Source organism: Elephas maximus, chromosome 12, assembly GCF_024166365.1.
Source record: "Elephas maximus indicus isolate mEleMax1 chromosome 12, mEleMax1 primary haplotype, whole genome shotgun sequence".
In the NCBI taxonomy this organism is placed as follows: domain Eukaryota; kingdom Metazoa; phylum Chordata; class Mammalia; order Proboscidea; family Elephantidae; genus Elephas; species Elephas maximus.
In genome coordinates this window covers 109,543,628-109,564,905 of record NC_064830.1, presented here as the reverse complement: position 1 = coordinate 109,564,905, position 21,278 = coordinate 109,543,628, and the positions used below count along the sequence as shown (strand labels likewise).

The following is a 21,278-nucleotide window of genomic DNA, read 5'->3' as shown; positions in this document are numbered from 1 at the left end:
GCGGCGGACAGCCCGGCGGCGGGGCGGGGCGGAGCGCGGGGTCCTTGGGCGCGCAGCCTGGTTCCCTCGGAGGAGACGGCAAATGGCGGACTTCGACACCTACGACGATCGGGCCTACAGCAGCTTCGGCGGCGGCAGAGGGTGAGGCGGCGGGCGCGCGGGCCGCGGCCAGGCGGCGGGCTCGGGGCTCGGGCGCTCGGGGCGGCGGGCGCTCAGCTCTCCGGGGCGGGCGGGCCCAGAGCCTGGGAGGCGCCCTGAGGCCTGGGAGGCGCGGGGCCTGGAAATGGCGCGCCCGGCGGGGTCGCGGCCGTTGGGCTCCCGGGCCCTGCTCGTCGGCGCGTCCTCCGTGTGGCTGCCGCCCACCCCGGCGTGTCGCCCGCCTCGCGCCCCGTTGCCCCCTGGCAGCCGCGGCCGCGCCCCGAGGCCGAGCTCCGCTTCCGCCGCGTCCCCCGGGAGGGCGCTGCTGGGGCTCGGGGTGCAGCCGGGGTTCGGGGTGCAGCCGGGGCTCGGGGTGCCGCTGGGGCTGCCGGGGCGCTGCCGGGGTTCGGGGTGCTGCCGGGGCGCTGCCGGGGCTCGGGGTGCAGCCGGGGCTCGGGATGCCTCTGGGGCTCGGGGTGCAGCCGGGGCTCGGGGTGCCTCTGGGGCTCGGGGTGCAGCCGGGACTCGGGGTGCCGCCTCCCCCGGGCCCGGGTCCTCCTCGCCGGCAGCCGGCTGAGGCCAGGTCGGAGGCCGAGGGGGACAGATTGGGGGCCGGAGCCCGGGAGCGGCCTGATTCACGGCGGGCGGCGGGGGAACCAACGAAAACAAATACATTGTAGCTTTTTTTTAAAAAAACTTTTTAATCTTTCCGAGGGGTCATAGTGCCTGTTGCCAAGCACTGTGTGCGTCCTGGCAGAGAATTGTATTTCCCTCTGGTTTTCCGTTCTGACCTGCAAAGGGGATGGCATTTAGGCTCTTCCTGAGTTTGGTCAAACGCAGAAGGCTACAGTTGAAGCTCTTTGTTGACAAGAAAGACCCTTGAGTGGTGAATAAAAAGCTTAGGGCGTTTAATTCCAGGAACCTGCACTGTTGTGTGTGTGTTTTCGCCCTAATGCTCTGTTGTTGTTGTGTGTGTTTTCCCCCTAATGCAGGGTACCTCATAGAGAATTGAGAAGATGGTGTGTAAGACACCTTGCTGTTTGTCAAGGGCCCACTTGGACTTTGTAAAAGAGACAGAATGGATAACTTTCCCAGGATTAACACCCCAGTGGTACCTACTGAGGTGTCCCCTCTCCTGGGTTACAGCGCCAAACTATCTTTGTTTGGTGAAGAATGATCACTTTTAATACCTGGGTTTGGGAATGACTTAAACAAAGGCTTGTATTGGTGCAGGAGTGTAGCCAGTATCAAGCCTGACACTATAACATGGAAGTTGGGGGGTGGAGCTACCTGTTATGGTATTTCAAAGGATATTTTATTTGCTAATAAAAAAGAAATAGATGTTGGATGACTTGGAATTGTTGCCTTTGGGGTAGGTTTCTAGACACCAAATTTGTACTTCATTCATCTTGAATCTAGTAACTAGTCATTTGGATTTTTTTTTCTCCCTCTAGTTTCAAAAAATGTTCAGTAGTACCCAGGAACTCTTCTGTGCTTAAACAGAGTGGAATTCAATTTAAGGCAGATCCAAGGGGTTTTAGTTGTAATGGGACTGGACAATAAGGTGGTCGTAATATACCGAGCCTGGGTTCTTTGTTTTGTTTTTTTAATCTTACCTTTAGACAATAAAGTCTTCTGGTAACTTTAGGAGTTCAAGTTAGACTCTCCTAAGCTTCCTAACCCTGGTGACAACTGGTTAAGAGCTAGGCTGCTAACCAAAAGGTCAGCAGTTCGAATTTACCAGCCGCTCCTTGGAAATTTTACTCTGTCCGATAGGGTCTCTATGAGTCGGAATTGACTCAGCGGCAACAGGTTTGGTTTTTTGTCTTTTCTTTTAAGCATCTTATACACCTGACCTCCTTGGAATTTTCCATTTGGCTTTACATTCCTGTAAAAGTACATAGAAACTATTGCTCTTTCCTAAAAGTAGTTTATAAAACCTGTCGGTGATTTTGTGTGTTGACTTACGCAGTGTCTAGACTGGGTCAGGGTACCTCACAGAGGACCATAGATGGAGTGGTGTGGTCTGTGGAAAAGCACTCGTATTCTGAAGGGTCACTGTTTTTAATTTTAGGAGATCGGGAGTTATCAGTGATTGTGGTCTGAAATTTAGCGATGCAGTATTATAGTTGACCAACCCCAAAAAATCCAAACTCTTTGCCATCGAGTAAATTCTGACTCATAGCGAACCTATAGTTGACCAAACCCTTTGCCATGGAGTAAGTTCTGACTCATAGCGACCTTATAGTTGACCAGACCTTTGCCATCGAGTAAGTTCTGACTCATAGCAACCCTACAGTTGACCAAACCCTTTGCCATGGAGTAAGTTCTGACTCATAGCAACCCTATAGTTGACCAAACCTTTGCCATGGAGTAAGTTCTGACTCGTAACGACCCTATAGTTGACCAAACCCTTTGCCATGGAGTAAGTTCTGACTCATAACGACCCTATAGTTGACCAAACCCTTTGCTATGAAGTAAGTTCTGACTTATAACGACCCTATAGTTGACCAAACCCTTTGCCATGGAGTAAGTTCTGACTCATGGCAACCCTATAGTTGATGAAACCAAATGAAAAAACCATTGCCGTTGAGTCAGTTCGAGTCATAGCAACCCAGGGAGTGCCTGGTAGATTCAAACTGCCAGCCTTTTGGTTAGCAGCCAAACTGTTAACCGCAGTACCACCGGGGTTTCCTGTAGTTGACCAGATACCCTTTAATGATAATTTTTTTGTTATTTGAATTATGCTGACATCAGCAAATGTCTCGGTGCTTTTGTTCGGTTGCACCCAGATACAGTGTCTGAATGTTAAAGAGTCCACCTGTGCAAGGCCAGCCTTACATTGTTTTGTTTGGTACTTTTGTAAGGCGTCTTCCCCTAGTCTGAAACACCTTAAACTAGGGTCATAGGTGACCCAGGTCTGAAACGTATGGTTTTAATCAATAAGTGTACATTCCCCGTAAGTTTATTTTGTGGTAGTGTTTGATAATCAGAACAGTAGTCGGGAAGCTCTCTTGAACAGCTTGGATTTCAGATGCCTCCTTTTCTAGTCCTACACTTGGAGGCAGGTGGGATGTGCCAGCAGCCAAAGAGAGAACCAGGGACTTAGTTGTTGCTCAAAAGCAAATTTTCAAGAGGTGATTGTACCAGATCTTGAATGTACTTTGTTGGCAGTTTGCTAATTATTTTTTCATTTGTCATTGGTGAGTAATTGCAGCAAAGCTTTATGAGTGCTTAAAAAAAAAAAAAAAAACCCTGAGAACTAAATTGGAGCTTGGAGGTAGCAAGAGAGTTGAATTCTAGTCCTGTGGGACTGAAGCTTGTCATCTCTGCCCAAATGTAAAGGCCTATATGTTAACCCTTAGAACAGGAAGGAAAGTAGTATACAAAAATGTCACTTTGATACCAGAATTGTAAAGGTATTGAAAAGGTTATTCTGAAATCCTCTTTACCTGTCAGAGGTTACGTTTGGTTGTCGTCCTTCTTTCTTCCCTCCCCAGTGTTCCACCAACAGTTCCGTGATCACCAGTGCTTGCTTTCAATTCATTATTTTCTGTGAAAAGGCTTACTGAGAGATCTCTGGGAAGCAGTGCAGACCAACGCCCTGGCTTTGGAATCAGGCAGACCAGAGATTGAGTGTCCGCTCCGCCATGTGTTAGCTGATCTGTAGCCAGCGACTTTACCTCTCTGGGCCTCATTTCCCCAACTGTGAGGTAGAAACTCCTCTACAGAGCTGTTGGGAGAATTCAGTGAGATACTCTACTTACAACACGGTACCTCCAGTCAGTACCGAGTAGGATAGACTGGACCCATAATCTCCCTTGTTCTGCACACTGTTCTGTTAGTTTATGCAGTCAGGTGCATTCTTGGAGCGTTCAAATAGCTTTTCGGTCAACTGAAAGGCCTCTGAGCCTCTTCTTTGGTGTTTGCTTTGTCTGTCTGGAGTTCCTGAGTGGTGCAAACAGTTAATGTGCTCAGCTGCTCATCAGAAAGTTGGAGATTCAAGCCCACCCAGAAGCCCCTCAGAAGAAAGGCCTGGCCATCTACTGGTGAGAAATCACCGCTTGAGAACCCTGTGGGTTACAGTTCTGCTCTGACACTCGTGGGGTCACCGTGAGTCAGGACCAGCTTGATGGCAGCTGGCGCTGATGTACTTCATCTAGAACAGCAAATCACAGACTTTGTGGGCTCAGAACTCGTTACCCTCTTAACATTAGTGAGTACCCCCAAAGACCTTTTTTTTCTCTCTTTATTTCTTTAATTTTATTGTGGTTTAGGTGAAAGTTTACAGCACATGTTAGTTTCTCATTTCAAAAATATATATGCAAATTGTTTTGTGACATTGGTTGCAGTCCCCACAGTGTGTTAGCGCTCTCCCCCTTTCCATGGGTTTTCCATGTCCATTTGTCTAGGTTTCCTGTCCCTTCCTTCTCGTCTTGCCTTTGGACAAGAGTTGCCCGTTTGGTCCCAAGCACTTGATTGAACTAAGGAGTGCGTTCCTCACGTGTGTGATTGTTTGTTTTATGGGCCTGTCTCATCTTTGGCTTAGAAGTGGGCTTTGGGAGTGGCTGAGACCTTACTGAAGAACTTTTCTTACTGTTCTATTAAAATCCATTGATAATAACTTCCACTTCGAATGGAAGTTTTGCAAATCGATGCATTGGTCATTTGGGAAAAATTAGCCCGCTGAATTATTCTGGCTTTCCAAAGGTCGACACATTTTATCATACCATATCAGGGCATCCAGGGGCCGTATCTCGGGGGTTCCTCTAGTCTCTGTCATACTCTTAAGTCTGGTCTTTTTTTGTGAATTTGAATTTTGTTCTACATTTGTTCTCCTGTTTTGTTCCCTGTCATGGTCCCTGTCAGAGAGGTCTGTGGTGGTAGCTGGGTACCATGTAGTTCTTCTGGGCTGGGGCTGTTGAAGGCTGTGGTTCATGTGGTCCTTTAGTCCTTTGGGCTAATATTGTCCTTGTGTGTTTCGTTTTCTTCATTCTCCTTTGCTCCAGAGGGCATGGGACCATTATGTAGATGGCCACTTACAAGATGTTAAGACCCCAGATGCTACTCACCAAAGTAGGATGTAGAACATAAGTTTTATGAGCTGTATTGTGCCAGTTGACCTAGATATCTTCCAAGACACAGTCCCCAGCCCTCAGGCCTAGCAACTGGGTTGCTCAAGGTGTTTGGATGTGTCTGGGAAGCTTCTGTGACTTTGCTTGGTCAGGTTGTGCTGGCTTCCCCTATGATGTGTGTTGTCTTTCCCTTCACCAAAGTTGATACTTGTCCTCTGTCTAGTTACTGATTTCCTCTCCCCAGAGCTTTTTTTCAAATACACTATATCTGAATATTTACCTTATTAGAAATTAAAACTAAGGATTTTTTAAAAAACATAAAAAACTTATTTTCCAAGACAAGCAATGTTTAGCCAGAATAATGTCACTGTTTTACATTCTACAAACTCTTAAAATACCTGGCCTGCTTAGGAGAAGACAGCTGATTTCTCATCACTGCCTTTGTATCCACTTTTTGCTGTTTATTGTGTTGGAAAGTGAAGGAATGTTTTAACAGCCTTTTCAGGTGAGCGTGAATATTCTTTTATTCACCAAAACTCTGACAAGTGGTACTTTCTTTAAAGGTTAGTTGCATTGTGGATTCTGAGACCTTACTGAAGAACTTTTCTTACTGTTCTGTTAAAATCCATTGATAATAACTTCCACTTCAAATGGAAGTTTTGCAAATCGATGCATTGGTCATTTGGGAAAAATTAGCCCGCTGAATTATTCTGGCTTTCCAAAGGTTGACACATTTTATCATACCATATCAAAACCACATTCACTAATCTCACCTCCAGTTTCACCAGACAAGTCTTTGAATATTGGAAAGCTGTCAAGTTTATGTTGATGAATAAAAGTTTTCAGAAATTCAAATTTTTGCTTAAAAGCTCAGATTTTATCATTGACAATGAATACTATTGTTTCCTTGAAATGACAGGCTTACTTAATTCATTTTCAAAAAAGTGTCCACCTAATACCCAAGTCTGAACACTAGTTTGTCAGCCCTTTCAGTTAAAAATAGTGTTCCATGAAAAGAGCGTAGTTCAGCTTACAGCTCAGCTGTGTGAGTGCTTTGCCTGGAGCCAGCCGAGTGTGCAGCAGGAGCGCCTTATGTGTGCCACCTGTTTCGTAACATGGACTATTTAAAAAGCATGTATTCAGTGGATCAGGATTTAACAAAATTAATAATTTTTACTGCTTCATCAAGGACAGTTTTAACTGACATCGGCTTTAAAAAAACAAACACTGATGGTGTCTGGTGGTGAAGAATACGATGAGTGGTGGGGTTTGGTGCCACTGCCCTGATTCGAGCCGAGTCCAGTTGCAGGATCAGTGTCAGCCTCTGCTAAGTCTGGGGTGTTGTGATCTGTTCTGGAACGGTATTTTAAGATGTCAACAAACTAGAGCCTGTAAAAAAGAGAGTCAGGATGGTAAGCTCTGGAAACTTCATACATAAACTCATTGCTGCCCAGTCGGTTCCGACTCACAGCGACTCTGTAGGACAGAGCAGAACTGCCCCACAGGGTTTCCAAAGCTGTAAATCTTCAGGGAAGCAGACTGCGGAGCTGCCAATGGGTTCCAACTGCCCACCTTTCAGTAAGCAACTGAGTGCTTAACCAGGGGCCACAAGGTGCTTTTCCTTGGTAATGATGTATCAGTGTTGGCTCCTCAGTTGTAACAAATGTAGCACACTAGTGTAAGATGCTAACAACGGAAACTGCAGTGGAGGTGGGCGTATGGGAGCTCTGTGCTTAACCTGCTCAAGTTTTCTCCAAATCTAAAAGTGTTCTAAAAAAAGTCTATTAATAAAGTTTGAAAAAATAGTTATCTATTAGTATTTTAAAAAAGGAAAACTAAGCTAGTCTTGCCTACATAAGAGGGGAAAAACCCAAAAGGAATGGGTGTATTACTTGGTTTTACATGCTTGTTATGTGCAAACATTTTGTTTTATTTTTGTGATCGGTTTTATTTTTTATAGTATAAAATGGTTTTTATGAAATAAGAATTTGACTTTAGAGAATTTAACCTTTTTTTATTATTATCCACAAACCAATTAGGTTACAAATTGACCATCGGTTTCTTTCTTTTCTTTGATTTTTTTAAAGTACGTTTACTGAATTTTGTCTTTGTTGCCACCTGCCTTTTATTGTTACAAAGGGAGTCTTACTGAGATTTTGTATAGGATCTAGGGGGTGCCACATTTCAAATGATACATGCTAGTAAGTGTTTCTGGTGGTACTTGAAAGACTCAAGTTGTTGAGCAGCAGAGGGAGAGAGGGACTGCCTGGTGTTGCAGATGCCATGGGAAGAGCCTCGTCCTCGCTAGTCCGTGTGCCTCGACCTCTGAAGGGTGGTGGAGTGCAATAGTGTTTAAATTCAGTGTCGTTTCTAATGCATCTAGAAATAGCCCAAAAGTCTTTTACAAAAATGTTCTAGTTACAGCATGTGTCCTTCATTTTTTTCATTATCTTTGCATGTTGGAAATAAGCCTTGAGCATCTCATGTTCTGTTTCATCTGTGTTCTGAATCTAATCTCAGCCCTAGTAATGTCTACTCTTCTCTTTTGTTTCTTTTCTGGTCACTCTGCCTCTGTTCTCCTTGCTCCTGCATGTCTTTGCTAAGTCACGTGTAATGGTCTTCAGAGTTCAGTGCTTCCCTGTCTCCTGTCTGGACAGTAGAGCCTAAGTTTCTATTGCTGCTGTACCCTTTGGTCAGACGGTCCCTCAGCGGTTCCTCTATGGAGAGGCTGCTCAGCACGGTCCTAAATTTTCTGCAGTCTTTTGCTTGTGGTGTGATTTCTTATGCGCAGATACCTTGACCCCGAGGTTAAATAATCAGCTCCTGAGGTGTGACTGGGCCTGAGGTTTGCACTCACGCTACCATGCCCTGAACTTCATAGATATTCCCGTATTTGAGTGAAGAAAAGTGATTCGTAAGGGATTTTGATCATACTTGGAGCTAAAAGTTGGACTCCTAAGGTTGATAGTTGGATTTCCTAAATTACTGTGTAATTTATTACTTTAAAACGTTCACATATTGTTTTCTAAGATCAACAGACTGTCCCCGAGGGACGGTGAGAAGCAGTAACAAGCCAGGGAGGCTCCCTGCTCAGTGGTGGGGGTAATATGGCCTGAGTCCACAGCACAGACCCTGAGTTTGGGTTCCCGTTCTGAACTGGGCTTTGGAGAGGAGCACTGGTCTGCACAGACCTGCGACCTGCAGTTTTTTTTACCAGTTTCCTGTTCTGCCTTCTCAGGCTGCCTGTCCACGTGCTTCTGCGTGAACAGGGTAACCTCAAGCATTGTTCATTTCTACCCATCAACACCTTAGAATTGTTATTAAGCCTTTATGTAGCACTCAGTACTCATGAAGTGCTTTTATGGTCAATGTTAAAGTCTTTATAAAGGCTTGAAATATTTATACAATAACAGACAAGAAAACGGGAGGCACAGAGGTCGTGCACCAAGCCAGCTCATGTGTCAAATGTGTGCCCCCCCCCGCCACGTGCTATATGAACCTGGTTTAGGAAGTGTTTTTATGCAACCCAGTTTATTTGTTCAGAATATAGAGCCGTGTCCACTCCTGACCCCCCCCCCCCACATTTCAAATCTAACGTCAGATTTAATAGGAATTTGAGCTCAGAGTTTTCTGAGTTTTGACTCATAATTAATAGGTGGATAATAGGGTTGTATTGTGCTACTATATACATTTGCTCTGCAGGGCTTGTCTTACCCACCCTTGTCTCCAGTTTCTGACACAGGGTACACTTCACAAATGTTAGCATGAAGACATCGAAATGTACCTAGATGGCCCCAACCCTACTGCTCCATGAAAATCTAAAAATCACTTAAGTCCTAGGACTGGCAAATCAGGTAGGATAGTGTTCATGGCTGTTTTATATTATCCGTGCTCTGGAATTACATTACCAGTTAACTGCTGGGTACTTTCACTTGCTAATTGGCTAGCTTTTGAAATATTACTTGCCTAAAACGGGATTGTTTCTATCTTTCCTGAAGCAAGAAAGCAGGCTCCCTGTCCTGTTGCATTTTTATCAGTGCCCCATCAGGTTGTCTTTGCATTCACCTGGGCAGCAGCCTACCCACGTCAAGGATCTCCTTGCCCTTTTACTCAGTCAAGAGTCAGGCCTGACATCTTTTCAGCCCTCCCTCTAGCACCCTCCCTAAGTTCTCAAGTAAATCTTAAAAGTCACTGTAGCTTTTTGCTTTTTTGCATGTGTGTCTACGCACGCACATAGTTATATATGATTTATATGTGTTACTCAATTAAATGTTGAATAAATGAATATAAAGTAGGGGTTTTTAATTATAATTCATCCTTTGTGCACTGACAGTCTTCCAAATGTTTGTACTAAATCTCTATATATTTAGTATACACTACCAAAGAGTATCTTATTGAAAATATTTTCGGTTTTATGGTTGTGGAGCTAAGAATAAGGGAGTTTTATTGTAAAGGACTCATTTAAGGTCGCTATGAGTCAGAATCGACTCCACAGCACTGGGTTTTTTTTTTTATTATTCCAAAGGATATTGAAATGCAAATAAATCACATTTACTTACATGATTGGAGAGCTGGGGAAGCAGGAATAAGTGGGATACAAATCACTAGTAATCTGTCTCTCTGATGTTCTTAGAATAAAGCAGGACATCTTGTCGGCAAGTAGCAGGATTCTAAATTAGTAAATTTAAAAATTTTACCCATGTAAGAATCACCATGGCCTGGTCCCTCTGTTTTAGAAAAATATCATTTTAAGTAGTGATATTATTCACTATCAGATATTTGAGATAGCTGGAGTTTATCAGAGGAAGGTATGAGAGTTCCTTATGGTATTCTAGCAGTATCCAGATAGAAAATCAAATTGCTTTCCAAGACTTTTTTAAATGACATTTCCCCAGAAAAGAGGATGACTGAACAGGTCTTTGTTGTGAGGGGACTTTCTGTTTTTAAGTGTACCTGTGTGAGATACTCTTTAAACTGGAGCCAAAACTAGCTCCTGAGGTCACCTTGTAGCTAAACAACAGATTGGCTAACAAAATAAAGACTATCACCCATGAATACTGTGCTCCTTTAAAAGATTGTCTGTATGAGGCCAAACGGTCAACAATTACTTTAAAACAAGAGAATGTAAGGGGGCAGGGAGACTAGATTAATGGGAACAGAACCATCAGAAGGCCATGAGGATGTTCACACATTGTGAAGAATATAACCAGTCTCACTGAACCAGTCATGTAGAAATTGTTGAATGGGAGCCTAAACTGTATAAACCTTCACCGAAAACACAGTTAAAAAAAAAAAAATTTTTTTTTTTTTTTTTTAAATTATCTTTGGGGTGATAATTTGAGGTCATGTGAGTATCTTGTTCCCTCCTCTGGGTGGACCCAGCCACCCTTCTGGTTAGCAGCCGAGCACTGTAACTGCACCACTCAGTGTGCAAGAAGATGAGTAACCCCTCAAGGCCACGTGGCTAGGAAACGGCAGAGCTGGCGTTTAACCCAGTAGCTCTGCAAATTAACACTGGCCTGGTGGAGTCAAAGTCCTGCCTTTGCCACTTTTTAGCTATGTAACCGCTGACAAATAACTGTTATAGTTCAGGAATGACGTTGAGGTTTAAATGGGTTAGGAATACGCACTGTACATTTTCAGGACCTCGTGAAGTAGTCTGTGAGGAGTATTATTTAGATGACACTTGCTGAACAAAGTCTAAATGTTCATTAGACCATCCTTCTCACCCATAACCAGACAGTAGAGGAAATTAGTTGTACTGTGAGTGTGTTGAACTCCAGCCGCTTCAGTAACCACTCGTTTGAACACGGTCAGAGTTCACAGGACTGCCTTGTTCTCCTGGGTCGTGCAGATATCCCGACTCTGACAGGTGCCATCTCACCACTTTTCTGTCACCCTCTATTGGTGGACAATATTTGAGTTTTCCTTCTCTGGCAGATTTCGGCTTTTGCAGGTTTTATTATATAATGCATTCCTTCAGGACAGGCGACTTCTGTATATTACTGGGTGTGGGGGTGGGTATCTGCTCAGGTTTTAGAATATTAACACTTTGCAAATACTAATTCTAATGAATAGGAGGGAACCTATTGTCTTAGGATATGTTTGAATTTGGTTTTGCAGAGGAAAAGTTAATTTACATTCTTTATGCATCTTGGAGGACGTTGCTTTCACCATGTTTCATAATCTTTGTAATTTCAGAAAAATGTCAGTGTGTGCTATTGGGTAATAAACCAAAGCTGAACCCTTCACCTGCGGTGCTGGGCCGGGAGCCCACCGCAGACCTAAATGCTGTCTGTCTGTCCTCTCAGGTCCCGTGGCAGCGCTGGTGGCCATGGTTCCCGTAGCCAGAAGGAGCTGCCCACAGAGCCCCCCTACACAGCGTATGTGGGGAACCTGCCCTTTAACACAGTTCAGGGCGACATAGACGCCATCTTTAAGGATCTCAGCATAAGGAGTGTACGGCTAGTCAGGGACAAAGACACAGACAAATTTAAAGGTGAGTGTGGGGGACATCTTCCTATACGTTACTGTGAAGGTGGGTCTGAGAGCCAGAATGTGTTAGTGAACCAGAGGACTCTCATCACAAAAGTGGTGTAAATACTTGCCTGGTCCGAGGAGCTGAAATAACGATAGATCTTTAACTCCTACATCTCCGGTTTCACTTGGGTAGAAAATGTTTAACAGGTACCTAGTTTGTAGAAACGTGTGGCATATGCCCAAGCAAATACTGCTCTGTGCCTAGCCTGTATAGCAGTTCTGTCTGTGCCAGCAGAAGAGACAGATAAAACTGAGGACTTTTAAAGGTGTGTTTTACTTTGGCAGGCACACACGTTTCTCTTGATAGTTTTCGTGTTATCTAGTTGTTTACTGTAAAATGCAGAAGATAATCTAAAGTGTTGTCACTCTCTACTCGTGACTGCAGAGCATGTATTTCTGGGGTGGGTGGCTCAGATTACGGGTACAGTGACAGTGTTTGTAGATGGCCTCCTAGGGCACTTGAGCAGAAGGGGAGTGAGAATGAAGGCTCAGATGAACGTTGTCCCTGGTATTTAAGTGCGTGCCGCAAGGCACAGGACATTGGGTTTGCCTTATTCTCCCAAAGGACATCCGTGGAAAGTACAGGGACTTCTGACAGGGCGTGCCCAAGGAGTGGAGCCCACATTGCTCACCTGAGTGGTTTTGCTTGTAGGTGGTAGGTATTCTTGTCTTTCTGAGGGTTTGTTTTTACTTTAGAAGCCCGTGTATAGCAAGTGAGCAATACGTCAGCTAAGCTTATGAAAGTAGGTTCTGCCCCGTTGGCCTGCCGGCAGGTGCGGAACTAAACAAGTAGCAGCAGGTTTGGAGTTGTCTTCTGCGGAGGGTGAGCAAGAAGACTTTGGTCCTGCATTCAGTGCACTTACGATCTACTAGGCCTTGGAGAGAAAATGTAATCGTGATGCAGGCGGATGAATGCTCCGGGCAGGAAGGGATACAGGGGGCAGGGTGAGCATATGGGGCAGGGGCGGCTCATAACCCAGGTTAGGGTTCAGACAGGAGGACAGGACTTCCTGTCAGACAGGAGGAGGCTTGAGGCTAAACAGAGGACGAGTAAGAGGAACGAATGTGGACAGGAGTGTTCCAGGCAGGGGAGCAGCTTATTCTGAGCTTAGAGGTGAGAGAAGGGGCAGACCTCTGCCCGGAATTCTCTCCTCCCTCCCCGGCTTCTAAGCTACGTCAGAACTCAGTGTCGGGAAAATATGTTGTCAGTGGTACCTGCTTGGATCTTGGCCATCTGTCTTTTAATAACAACTGGGGGAGGCTGTCCTTTTTGCTCAGGGTCTATTTTTGAACTTTGTAAAGCCAGTCTTAAATCTACTACCTGAGTATTACAGACACTTTCAGACTCTTCCTTCAAAGCACTTTAGTTACTGAATTTGACGTCTGTTTTGAAGCCCCAGTTAGGTTAGATTAGAGAAAGTCATTTGGAAGTCAGAACTGAGAGCTCTGCAGTGCCCCAGAAAGGTTTTAATAGTGTGGTAAACACATAGAGAAGAGAGCTTTATGAAAATATAGCTGCCATTTCAGTGCCCGTTTGTTTAGCACTTTATCACAGAAGTTCTGTTTATTGAAAAGTAAAATATGTTCTTTCAGACTCAAAAACGGTAGTTCTAATGTGGGGAAAACTGTATGAATAGGCAGCCCACCATACCCTTATCCCAGAAGCACTTGAATCGGGGCTTTCTTTTCTCCCTTCCAGGATTCTGCTATGTAGAATTTGATGAGGTGGATTCCCTTAAGGAAGCTTTGACCTACGACGGCGCAGTAAGTATCCTCAGGTTTCTCAGTCATGGTAGCAGTTGGGACGTTTTTTCTTGCCAGTACTTACACTGTTTTCCCCTTATTAGCTGTTGGGTGATCGGTCACTTCGTGTGGACATTGCAGAAGGCAGAAAACAAGATAAAGGTGGCTTTGGCTTCAGGAAAGGTGGACCAGACGACAGAGGTGATTGGTGCTTCTAACATTGAACATGAACACTTGCTGTGCACCCACAGATGACAACTCTCGAAAGTTACTTGTAGGACTCCACCTCATAGGCCTGAGAGGTTTTTGTGAGCTTTTAAAAATGTGCATAATGTCCTAGAAAGAATAGATGATTTCTGCAGGCCTGCTGTTTTTTTCCTCTTGACAGCAGAAACTCTTTAATGACTCCACTGACTTCCCATCACATGACTTGTACATCTTCCAAATGAATTTTCCCTCGTTTGTGCCTCAGGGTAATGATACAACCTCGACTGTATCTTTTCAGTGTGTCCGCAGGAATGAGTGGCTCTCGAGAATCTAGAGGCAGATGGGGTTCCCGGGATGACTCAGTTCCAGTGTTGGTACTCACAGTGTCGCCACTTTCGTTTTTTCCAGCAGCCTTGCTGCTAATGCACATTTCTTGTGAGTGGCCCACCTGGCTGGACTACTTCTGTAGTCCTTTCACGAATCAAACTTTCCTGATGGTGCCCAGGCATGCAAGTAAGGCTGTGTTAGACCCTAATGTTTTGGGTAGAACTTGAAAGTGACCCATGGGCAATAAGACTGAGCCACCTCACCCAGGTGCCTTTCCTCAGCTACTGCTCCTCTTAGGTTTGTTGCCTTTTCCTCATTCAGTATCTTTTTCAGGACCTAGCCCAGGGGTACTCCGTGGTGTGGTTTTGTGTACTGCACAATGTGAATACCATTGCTTCCAGCAGTAGTACAGTGGTTCTGGAAGCTTCTAGAATGCCTCGTAGCTGGTTCCCAAGGTGGTAAAGGTAGTCCTGCTGGCCTGTTTTTTTCTCAGGGGCAGTAGATTTGATTCCCATAATGGTAGACCTGTCTTCTTTCCCTTCCCTTTTCTTAACCAGCCAAGTCCCCCTTTGGTGCCCCCATGGCTTGCTGAGGATGTCAGTTTGCATGTCAGGCCTCGGCCTTAAAGGGTTGGTCTCCTAAGAATTCGTTAACCTCTAATGTGTATTTTCTTTTTAATTAAAACAATTTGTATGCAACCCTGGTGGCCTAGTGGCTAAGTGCTACGGCTGCTAACCAAAGGGTCGGCAGTTCACATCCGCCAGGTGCTCCTTGGAAACTCTATGGGGCAGTTCTACTCTGTCCTATAGGGTTTCTCTGAGTCGGAATCGACTTGACAGCCCTGGGTTTTTGGGTTTTGTATACATGGCAAAAATGTCAGATCTTACAGAAAAGTAGAAAATGGAAAAAGTCTGTTTCTTTCCCACAAACTCGATTCTCTCTGCAATCCCTGCGATATAAGACAAGTGTCAGGATTGTCTGTCCTGCAGTCCCCAGTCCCCATGCCCCCTGTGGCCCCCATCCTCCCTGACAGAACAGAATTTGGTGTAAAGTGATTGGTAAGTCAGGAAAAGGCTGGTGCAAGGCATCTTGTGAGTCTAGAATTTTTTTTAATTCATTTCCAGTACTGCCTTAGCTAAGCAGATGCGTAATTATCTGTTGAATAATTTAATTCTTAAAAGTCCTATAGCCAATCAGAAATGAACTTATAAAAGTATAGTATAATCCTACAAACCTGTGATTTTATGTATAAACTAGTCTCTCATTGAAACATGCAGCAAACAAATGTGTCCTCAAAGCCAACCCCAGTGGAGTGGAGTAGTGGATCAGCGAGTATTGGTGTTCGACCCACCAGTTTCGTAGGCTTTGGTGCTGCAGAAACCACACGGTGCGCTCAGAGGTTAGGAGCTGTGGAAGTGAACCTTAGTGATAAGGCCTTCCTGCCATCGGCTTAGCTCAGTGAACGTAGCCACGGAGACTGCCTTAAAATGTGAACTTCAGTGTTTTGGTGACATCTAAAACCAAAAGTGTTCTGTTCTAGGTAGAGTAATGCCTAGTTTGATGTCTTATACATTATTTGTGAAAATGGATCTTTTTATTTTTTAGAAGAGTGATACTAATATTTAAAATGATACATGCTTGTTAAGAAAAAAAATTCAAGCAGTGCAGGAAAGTACAAAGGAGAATGCAGATTTAATAATCTCACCACCATTGTGTTAACTAAACTTTGTAGCAAAAACTGAAAAGATTCTCAAACGGTGGGCTTCTTAGAAGCCATCAAAAGACTTGATATAAGATACTTACGGATGTCAGAGCTTGCTTTTCCCGCCTAGTCTCCCCAGAGATAATATCGTAAGGTGTTTGGAAATGACGCTGTCACTTGAGATTAATGTTCGCTGATTTTTTTCCCAGTGTGGGACCGAGCTTGCTTTATGCCAAACTTCAGTAGTAAAAGCTTATTTGATCTCATATTAAAACGGAGTAACTGTACTTCCATACTCACGTGGAAAGGTACCATTCACAGTTTAAAATAGTTTGAGGGAAATGTTGGGTTAAATGTTTGAATCTTCATTTTGTTTAATGAACTGTAGAAGGTCTAGTTATTAACAGACTTCCTGAAGAATCTCATACTTGACTGTAGGCATCCAAACATGTTTTCATCCAAAGCAGTGCTCCTGTTGGTCCACATCTTTTTAGAATTCTTTTCATTACTTGTTTTGTTAAAATTGATACTGGTTCAGCGCGGTCTCTGAATTGGGTTCCTCATCACTTGATCTGTTTCCACACACCTTGCCACCCCCGTGTTGGAGAAACAGGGAAGGGTAGACAGGCTCTGAGGGGCTTCTCAAAGATGAGTTCCTAAAAACTTTTCTATATTGGCACCATCTTTGCAGTAAGTAAAAGTAGTCGTCTTTGAGAACTAATTTTAAAGGAGGGAACGCGTTTGTTAAGTTACTGTCTTTATTTCTTTAAGTTGGTTTACTGAAAGCTCACTGTAATAGGCTGTGCTGTTAGAAGTTAATCAGCTTGACATCCTCTCCCATGGAAGATTCTCACTTAAATACAAAACTAAAGCCTAAACTCCTGAAAATCCGTGAGGAAGTATTCTTCCTTCACCCCCTGATGAGAAGTGCAACTTACTCTCAATATTTCTAAATGAAACGCAGTTTACTTCTTTCACAGTTTGAGCAGATGTGCGAGTGAGCGCAGAGAGGAGGCGCAGAGTGGTCTGAGGCACTCCTGCCCTCCATAGGCCCCCTCTGAAGCGGGTGTGCTTACGTGGATAACTGCTTCGTTTCCCGCACAGGTGCTTTGATTTTAGAATGGTCCACGCCTGAAAAGCAGCAGAAACAGGAAAATGGGAAGTGTCACCTAGAGGTGACTTCGTATTTTTATTTCGTCTTCATAGCTAACTTTTCGTGTGATTTTGTGTTGTAAATTGTAAATGCTTCTAAATTTCAGGTTTCTCTTTTTCAATAACTGTAGATTTATGTTAGAAAACAGCATAGAGCCTGCTTGGAGGGTTTGTTTGTTCTCTTTGACGCTGTGTTAGAACGTACTCTCCTGTCGTAGTTGTCCACTCTTGACTGCGAGCTAAGAATTTCAACAGCAGTTCATTGTATTTTTCTCTCCTAAGATTCTGATTGTTTTTTTACTTAAAGAGCCTGTTAGTGTTGTAATTGCCCAGCAGGTTCACATTTGGACCATTTTCAGTGCGTTTTCTTTATTTTGGAAAAACTTCAGATTTTGGACAAGCTAACGAATTTAAAAGAAATTAAACTCAAACAGTTCTCAGAATACTGTGTAAGCATCTTTGAGACAGTAGTTTAAAAATCATTCGGTGTCGTCTTCCTTCTTCAGGCTTCAGGGATGACTTCTTAGGAGGCAGGGGAGGGAGTCGCCCCGGTGACCGGCGGACAGGCCCTCCGATGGGGAGTCGTTTTCGAGACGGCCCTCCCCTTCGTGGATCCAATATGGATTTCAGAGAACCCACAGAAGGTATGGCAATAGCTTGGAAGTTGATAACGTTGACTTCACCCCACAGAACTCAGTCGCCTTCATGTACATCCAGCGTTTACAGTAGACGGCCCTCTTGGTCCTAAGTGGAACGTCGGCTGCTTTTCGTCCATTGCCAGCTGTTGGGACAGCCGTTCCTCGAGGCTGTTAATGTTAGAACTTGGGCTGGGTTGTTGAGATCAGCATCGTGTTGCTCATTCTGCCTGAGTGGGGCTTGGGATCCATTCTTTACAAACCTTGTTTTTTCTCCCCCAGAGGAAAGAGCACAGAGACCACGACTTCAGCTTAAACCTCGAACAGTCGCAACACCCCTCAATCAAGTAGCCAACCCCAACTCTGCTATCTTCGGGGGAGCCAGGCCCAGAGAGGAAGTCGTTCACAAAGAGCAAGAATGAGCCTGCGGTTGGGAGGGAATGGGGTGTGGGGGAGAGTCAGACAGGACCGCGGCCTGGCCAGCCCCCTGAACTGGCCACCCTGCAGTTACCGTTCCTGCGCCTGACATTTGTCCTCCTTTCTTACAGCGGAAACTCAGAGCTTGTGAATGCATGTCAGCTGTTAACAAGTGGTTTTTAGTACATCCTTGGCTTTGCTCTGTCTATCTAGTGCCTGCTTTGTGCTTTTTTTTTTTCCCCCTACCACCTCTTGCCCATTTTTCCTTCTGTCCCGTTTTCTTCTGGCTTCCTCACAGCACATGGTTTTCTGTAGAGGAGTGAAGGCAGCCAGCATTTGGGAGGAGCTCTTTGGGTTGAGGTGCTGCTTCATCTTTCTCCTTGGTTTCTCTTTTTTACTTTAGATGCACTGGCCAGATTCCAGTCATCCCCTTTGGTTTTCCTCAGTGCTTCTCTTCTGACCTGCATGTCGAGTTCTGTATTGCTGTGACTTCCAAGGAAAAAATCAGAAAAGAAGTCACTGAAAAAGTGAATAGCATCTTGGTTTTATTCAGATCAGCATAGAGAATCTGAGGCACCTTGTTTTAAAAACAAAAAAAAATAATTTGTCGATGCCTCACCGATTCCTGCCTGTCCCCACTTCTCTGTGGTCTTGTCTCCACGGCCCCTGCGCAGGTGGATTATTCAAGCAAAATAGGCTCAGATTTCAAAAGGTGAAGCCTGAAAAAGAGTGTTGTGAGATGTTGGTGGGCATTCACATGGAGGATGGGTTGAATGTGCTCATGGGCTCACAGTTTCTTTATGGTAGCCCTTCAGACTGCGGTCCAGGCTAGTGATTTCTTTCACCGGGCGGATGTGTTTGAGGGCTCCTCCCTCTGGCCACATGTAAACAGACTGCCTTCTTGTCCCATTTCCTCTGGGTTGAGGCACTGTGGGGGTCAGGTGTTGGTGGTAGAGCTGTGCTGGGCTGACCATAAAGTCCTTACATTGCTTTTCCCAAATCCATGTAGTCTGTGTGTTGGCGTCTGTCTCTTGTGTTTATCTTTTACCCCGTGTAACATAACGAGAAGTGTATGTCCCACCACCCCTTAAATTTGTAGTAAAAATGGAATAGAATCTGGCACTTTATTTCACTTGATGAATTGAAAATTTCACTATGCAGAGTTATCGAGAACCTTAAAATAGCTTCCAGGTGGCTGCAAATGACAGCCTTGCTCCTCGTCTTCGGGGCTGAATTTATTATCCTCATGTATGGTGTTTTCAGCACTTGTCTGTGGATTGGGGGTTAGGCAGTTGTTTTTGAGCTTGAATACCTCTGTGAACTACATAAACATTCTTTAACCCCCAAATCCCAGCCTGTCCCATTGGGAGCAGTTCAGGGTCCGCCAGCAGCTAGAGTCCTAGGGAAAGAGACCCTGGCCAGGATGGGAGGGCGGGGGAGTGCCAAGGGGTAGCCTGGCCTGTGCAGTGCAGTGTGCTTAGGGAGTAGTCCACGCCAACCCTCCAGCCCGGGCTTCTACTGTGTCTTTGTTCCAAGGTCTCAGCAGTTTACAGAACTTGCCTTCCTTGCCTCTACCTGTCCTGTCTGCTTCCGAGATAAGAACCATTTGTAACACCAACACTTAATGTAGAAAGACATGCATTATGTGGTTGTAATCAAACCCGATGCTTTCAGACGACCTCCTTACATCTTCAATGTGGAAAAGATTAAGAACAAAACAAATCATCTAAACTGCTGGGCGACCCAGCTGACTTTTAAATGTAAGAACAGGATTCCAAACACTTAACACATTCAGCTATATGACAGAAAGTAAATCTATGGATATGGTATTTTGTGAATGATCTTTTAAATAAAAGAAAACCTTACGTAATAGTTAATGCCTGTCTTTGATTTTTTAGTTCTTTTTTAGCTGCTCATGAAATTAAAGTCAATTTCAAATTTGGATAGCAGCATACAAATTGAGAAGTGTGTGCTGTAGTTTAAATGAAAAAAGCATCTTGCTTTTGAAAGTTACAAATTTAGTGAGAGATTATTTTAGGCGCTAGTGATTAGAAATATGGTGCTAAACGCCTCCCCCCCCCCCCCCCCCCCCCCAATTTCCTAAAAATGTGATTTTCCTATCCAGAACAGTCTGGAGCCGTTTTGGGTTAGGTAAATGGATGTAATTTTTTACATAATGTGTACCTACTTTTAGCAACTGCTTGTTTTGAAGGGATTTTAGGTGGTCTCCATGCCAGGGAGCTGGGCTGCTTCACCACAGGCCCGTTGTTTGCTTCTGTGAAGCGCTGCTGCTGGGTGCTTGCAGTCTGGCTTGTTTCTCTAACCACTTTTGTAGGCAAAGAAAGACCAAACAGATGGGAAAGATGCAGAGTCTGAGGTGTGTTTGGGAGAGAGCTGGCTGTCGGGGAGGGCTGTGAGCTCACTGGCCCTGTGCAGAACCTGCTTCCCTGAGGTAGGGGTGCCGTTGAGCGGGGAGGGGTGCTGCTGAGGTCAGGACCTGGAGTAGCAGTTTACTTCGACTGCTCCCTGGCTGAATGTTGTGGAAAGGACTTTTGAAGCTTCTGGTGTTCCTTTTGGGAGGAGAAATTCCTAAGACGAAAAAGCTCTTCTACTCTAAGTTGAGCTGAGACTTTGTCTTCTGTAGAAGTGTCCTGGGGATGGCTAGCCAGAGGCGTGAAGTCTAGCTCAGTGAGACTTTTTTCCAAGGGTCTGTTGGATTCCATCTTGGGAGGGCCTGTGAAATGGTCGAATGTTTAAAAGGGTCCACTAGGTCTACCAGTAATCAGAGGTTTCCGTAGGATTGAAATGAAGCTCTCGTGTGTGGCTCTCCCCGTCGCCCCCTAGTGTTGCAATTTTAGAATGGCTGCTTCTCATAAGCACCTGTTCCTCGGTGTGGACCATGGTTTACGCAAACAGTACTCAACCTCTGCGTTTGCTGGTAACCACTCCTTTCCCCCATGAGCTATTTTTGTAAGTGCCTCTATGCCTTTTTTTTTTTTAATTCTCTTTCTTTAAAAGATTGGCTACTTATTTCATGAGGGAAGGAGCAATTGGCAAACAAACATAGAAGGTGCACATTTTCTGTGTAAAAATACGGTAAATATTTACAGAACGCTGTTTTAGTACCTACCTCCCATCTAAGTAACTGAGTAAAGGGGCGTACGTCTTTCCCCAAATAAGCACCTGAATGAATAGGGTCGTTTTCATTAGAGTTTGTGCCAACTGTATCATTGTTCCAGAGATGGGTCGCAGCAGATGGTTAATACCAGGGTTCTCTCTGGCATTCTTCAGCTTAACATCAGAGAAACCAAACCAGTGTAGCGAAGGTACCTTTGTTGTTGT

The 21,278-nt window shown here is 44.7% G+C and overlaps 1 protein-coding gene across 1 annotated transcript; it reads left to right on the top strand.

The window, feature by feature from the left end:
* Positions 1-32: 32 nt before the first annotated feature.
* EIF4H (eukaryotic translation initiation factor 4H) lies at positions 33-19,808 on the top strand. Its single transcript, XM_049904802.1, has 6 exons — positions 33-141; positions 11,525-11,712; positions 13,453-13,517; positions 13,601-13,697; positions 17,391-17,528; positions 17,802-19,808. Exons 1-6 carry the CDS (start codon positions 83-85, stop codon positions 17,939-17,941), a joined length of 687 nt encoding a protein of 228 aa, XP_049760759.1. The 5' UTR covers positions 33-82; the 3' UTR covers positions 17,942-19,808.
* Positions 19,809-21,278: the final 1,470 nt, after the last annotated feature.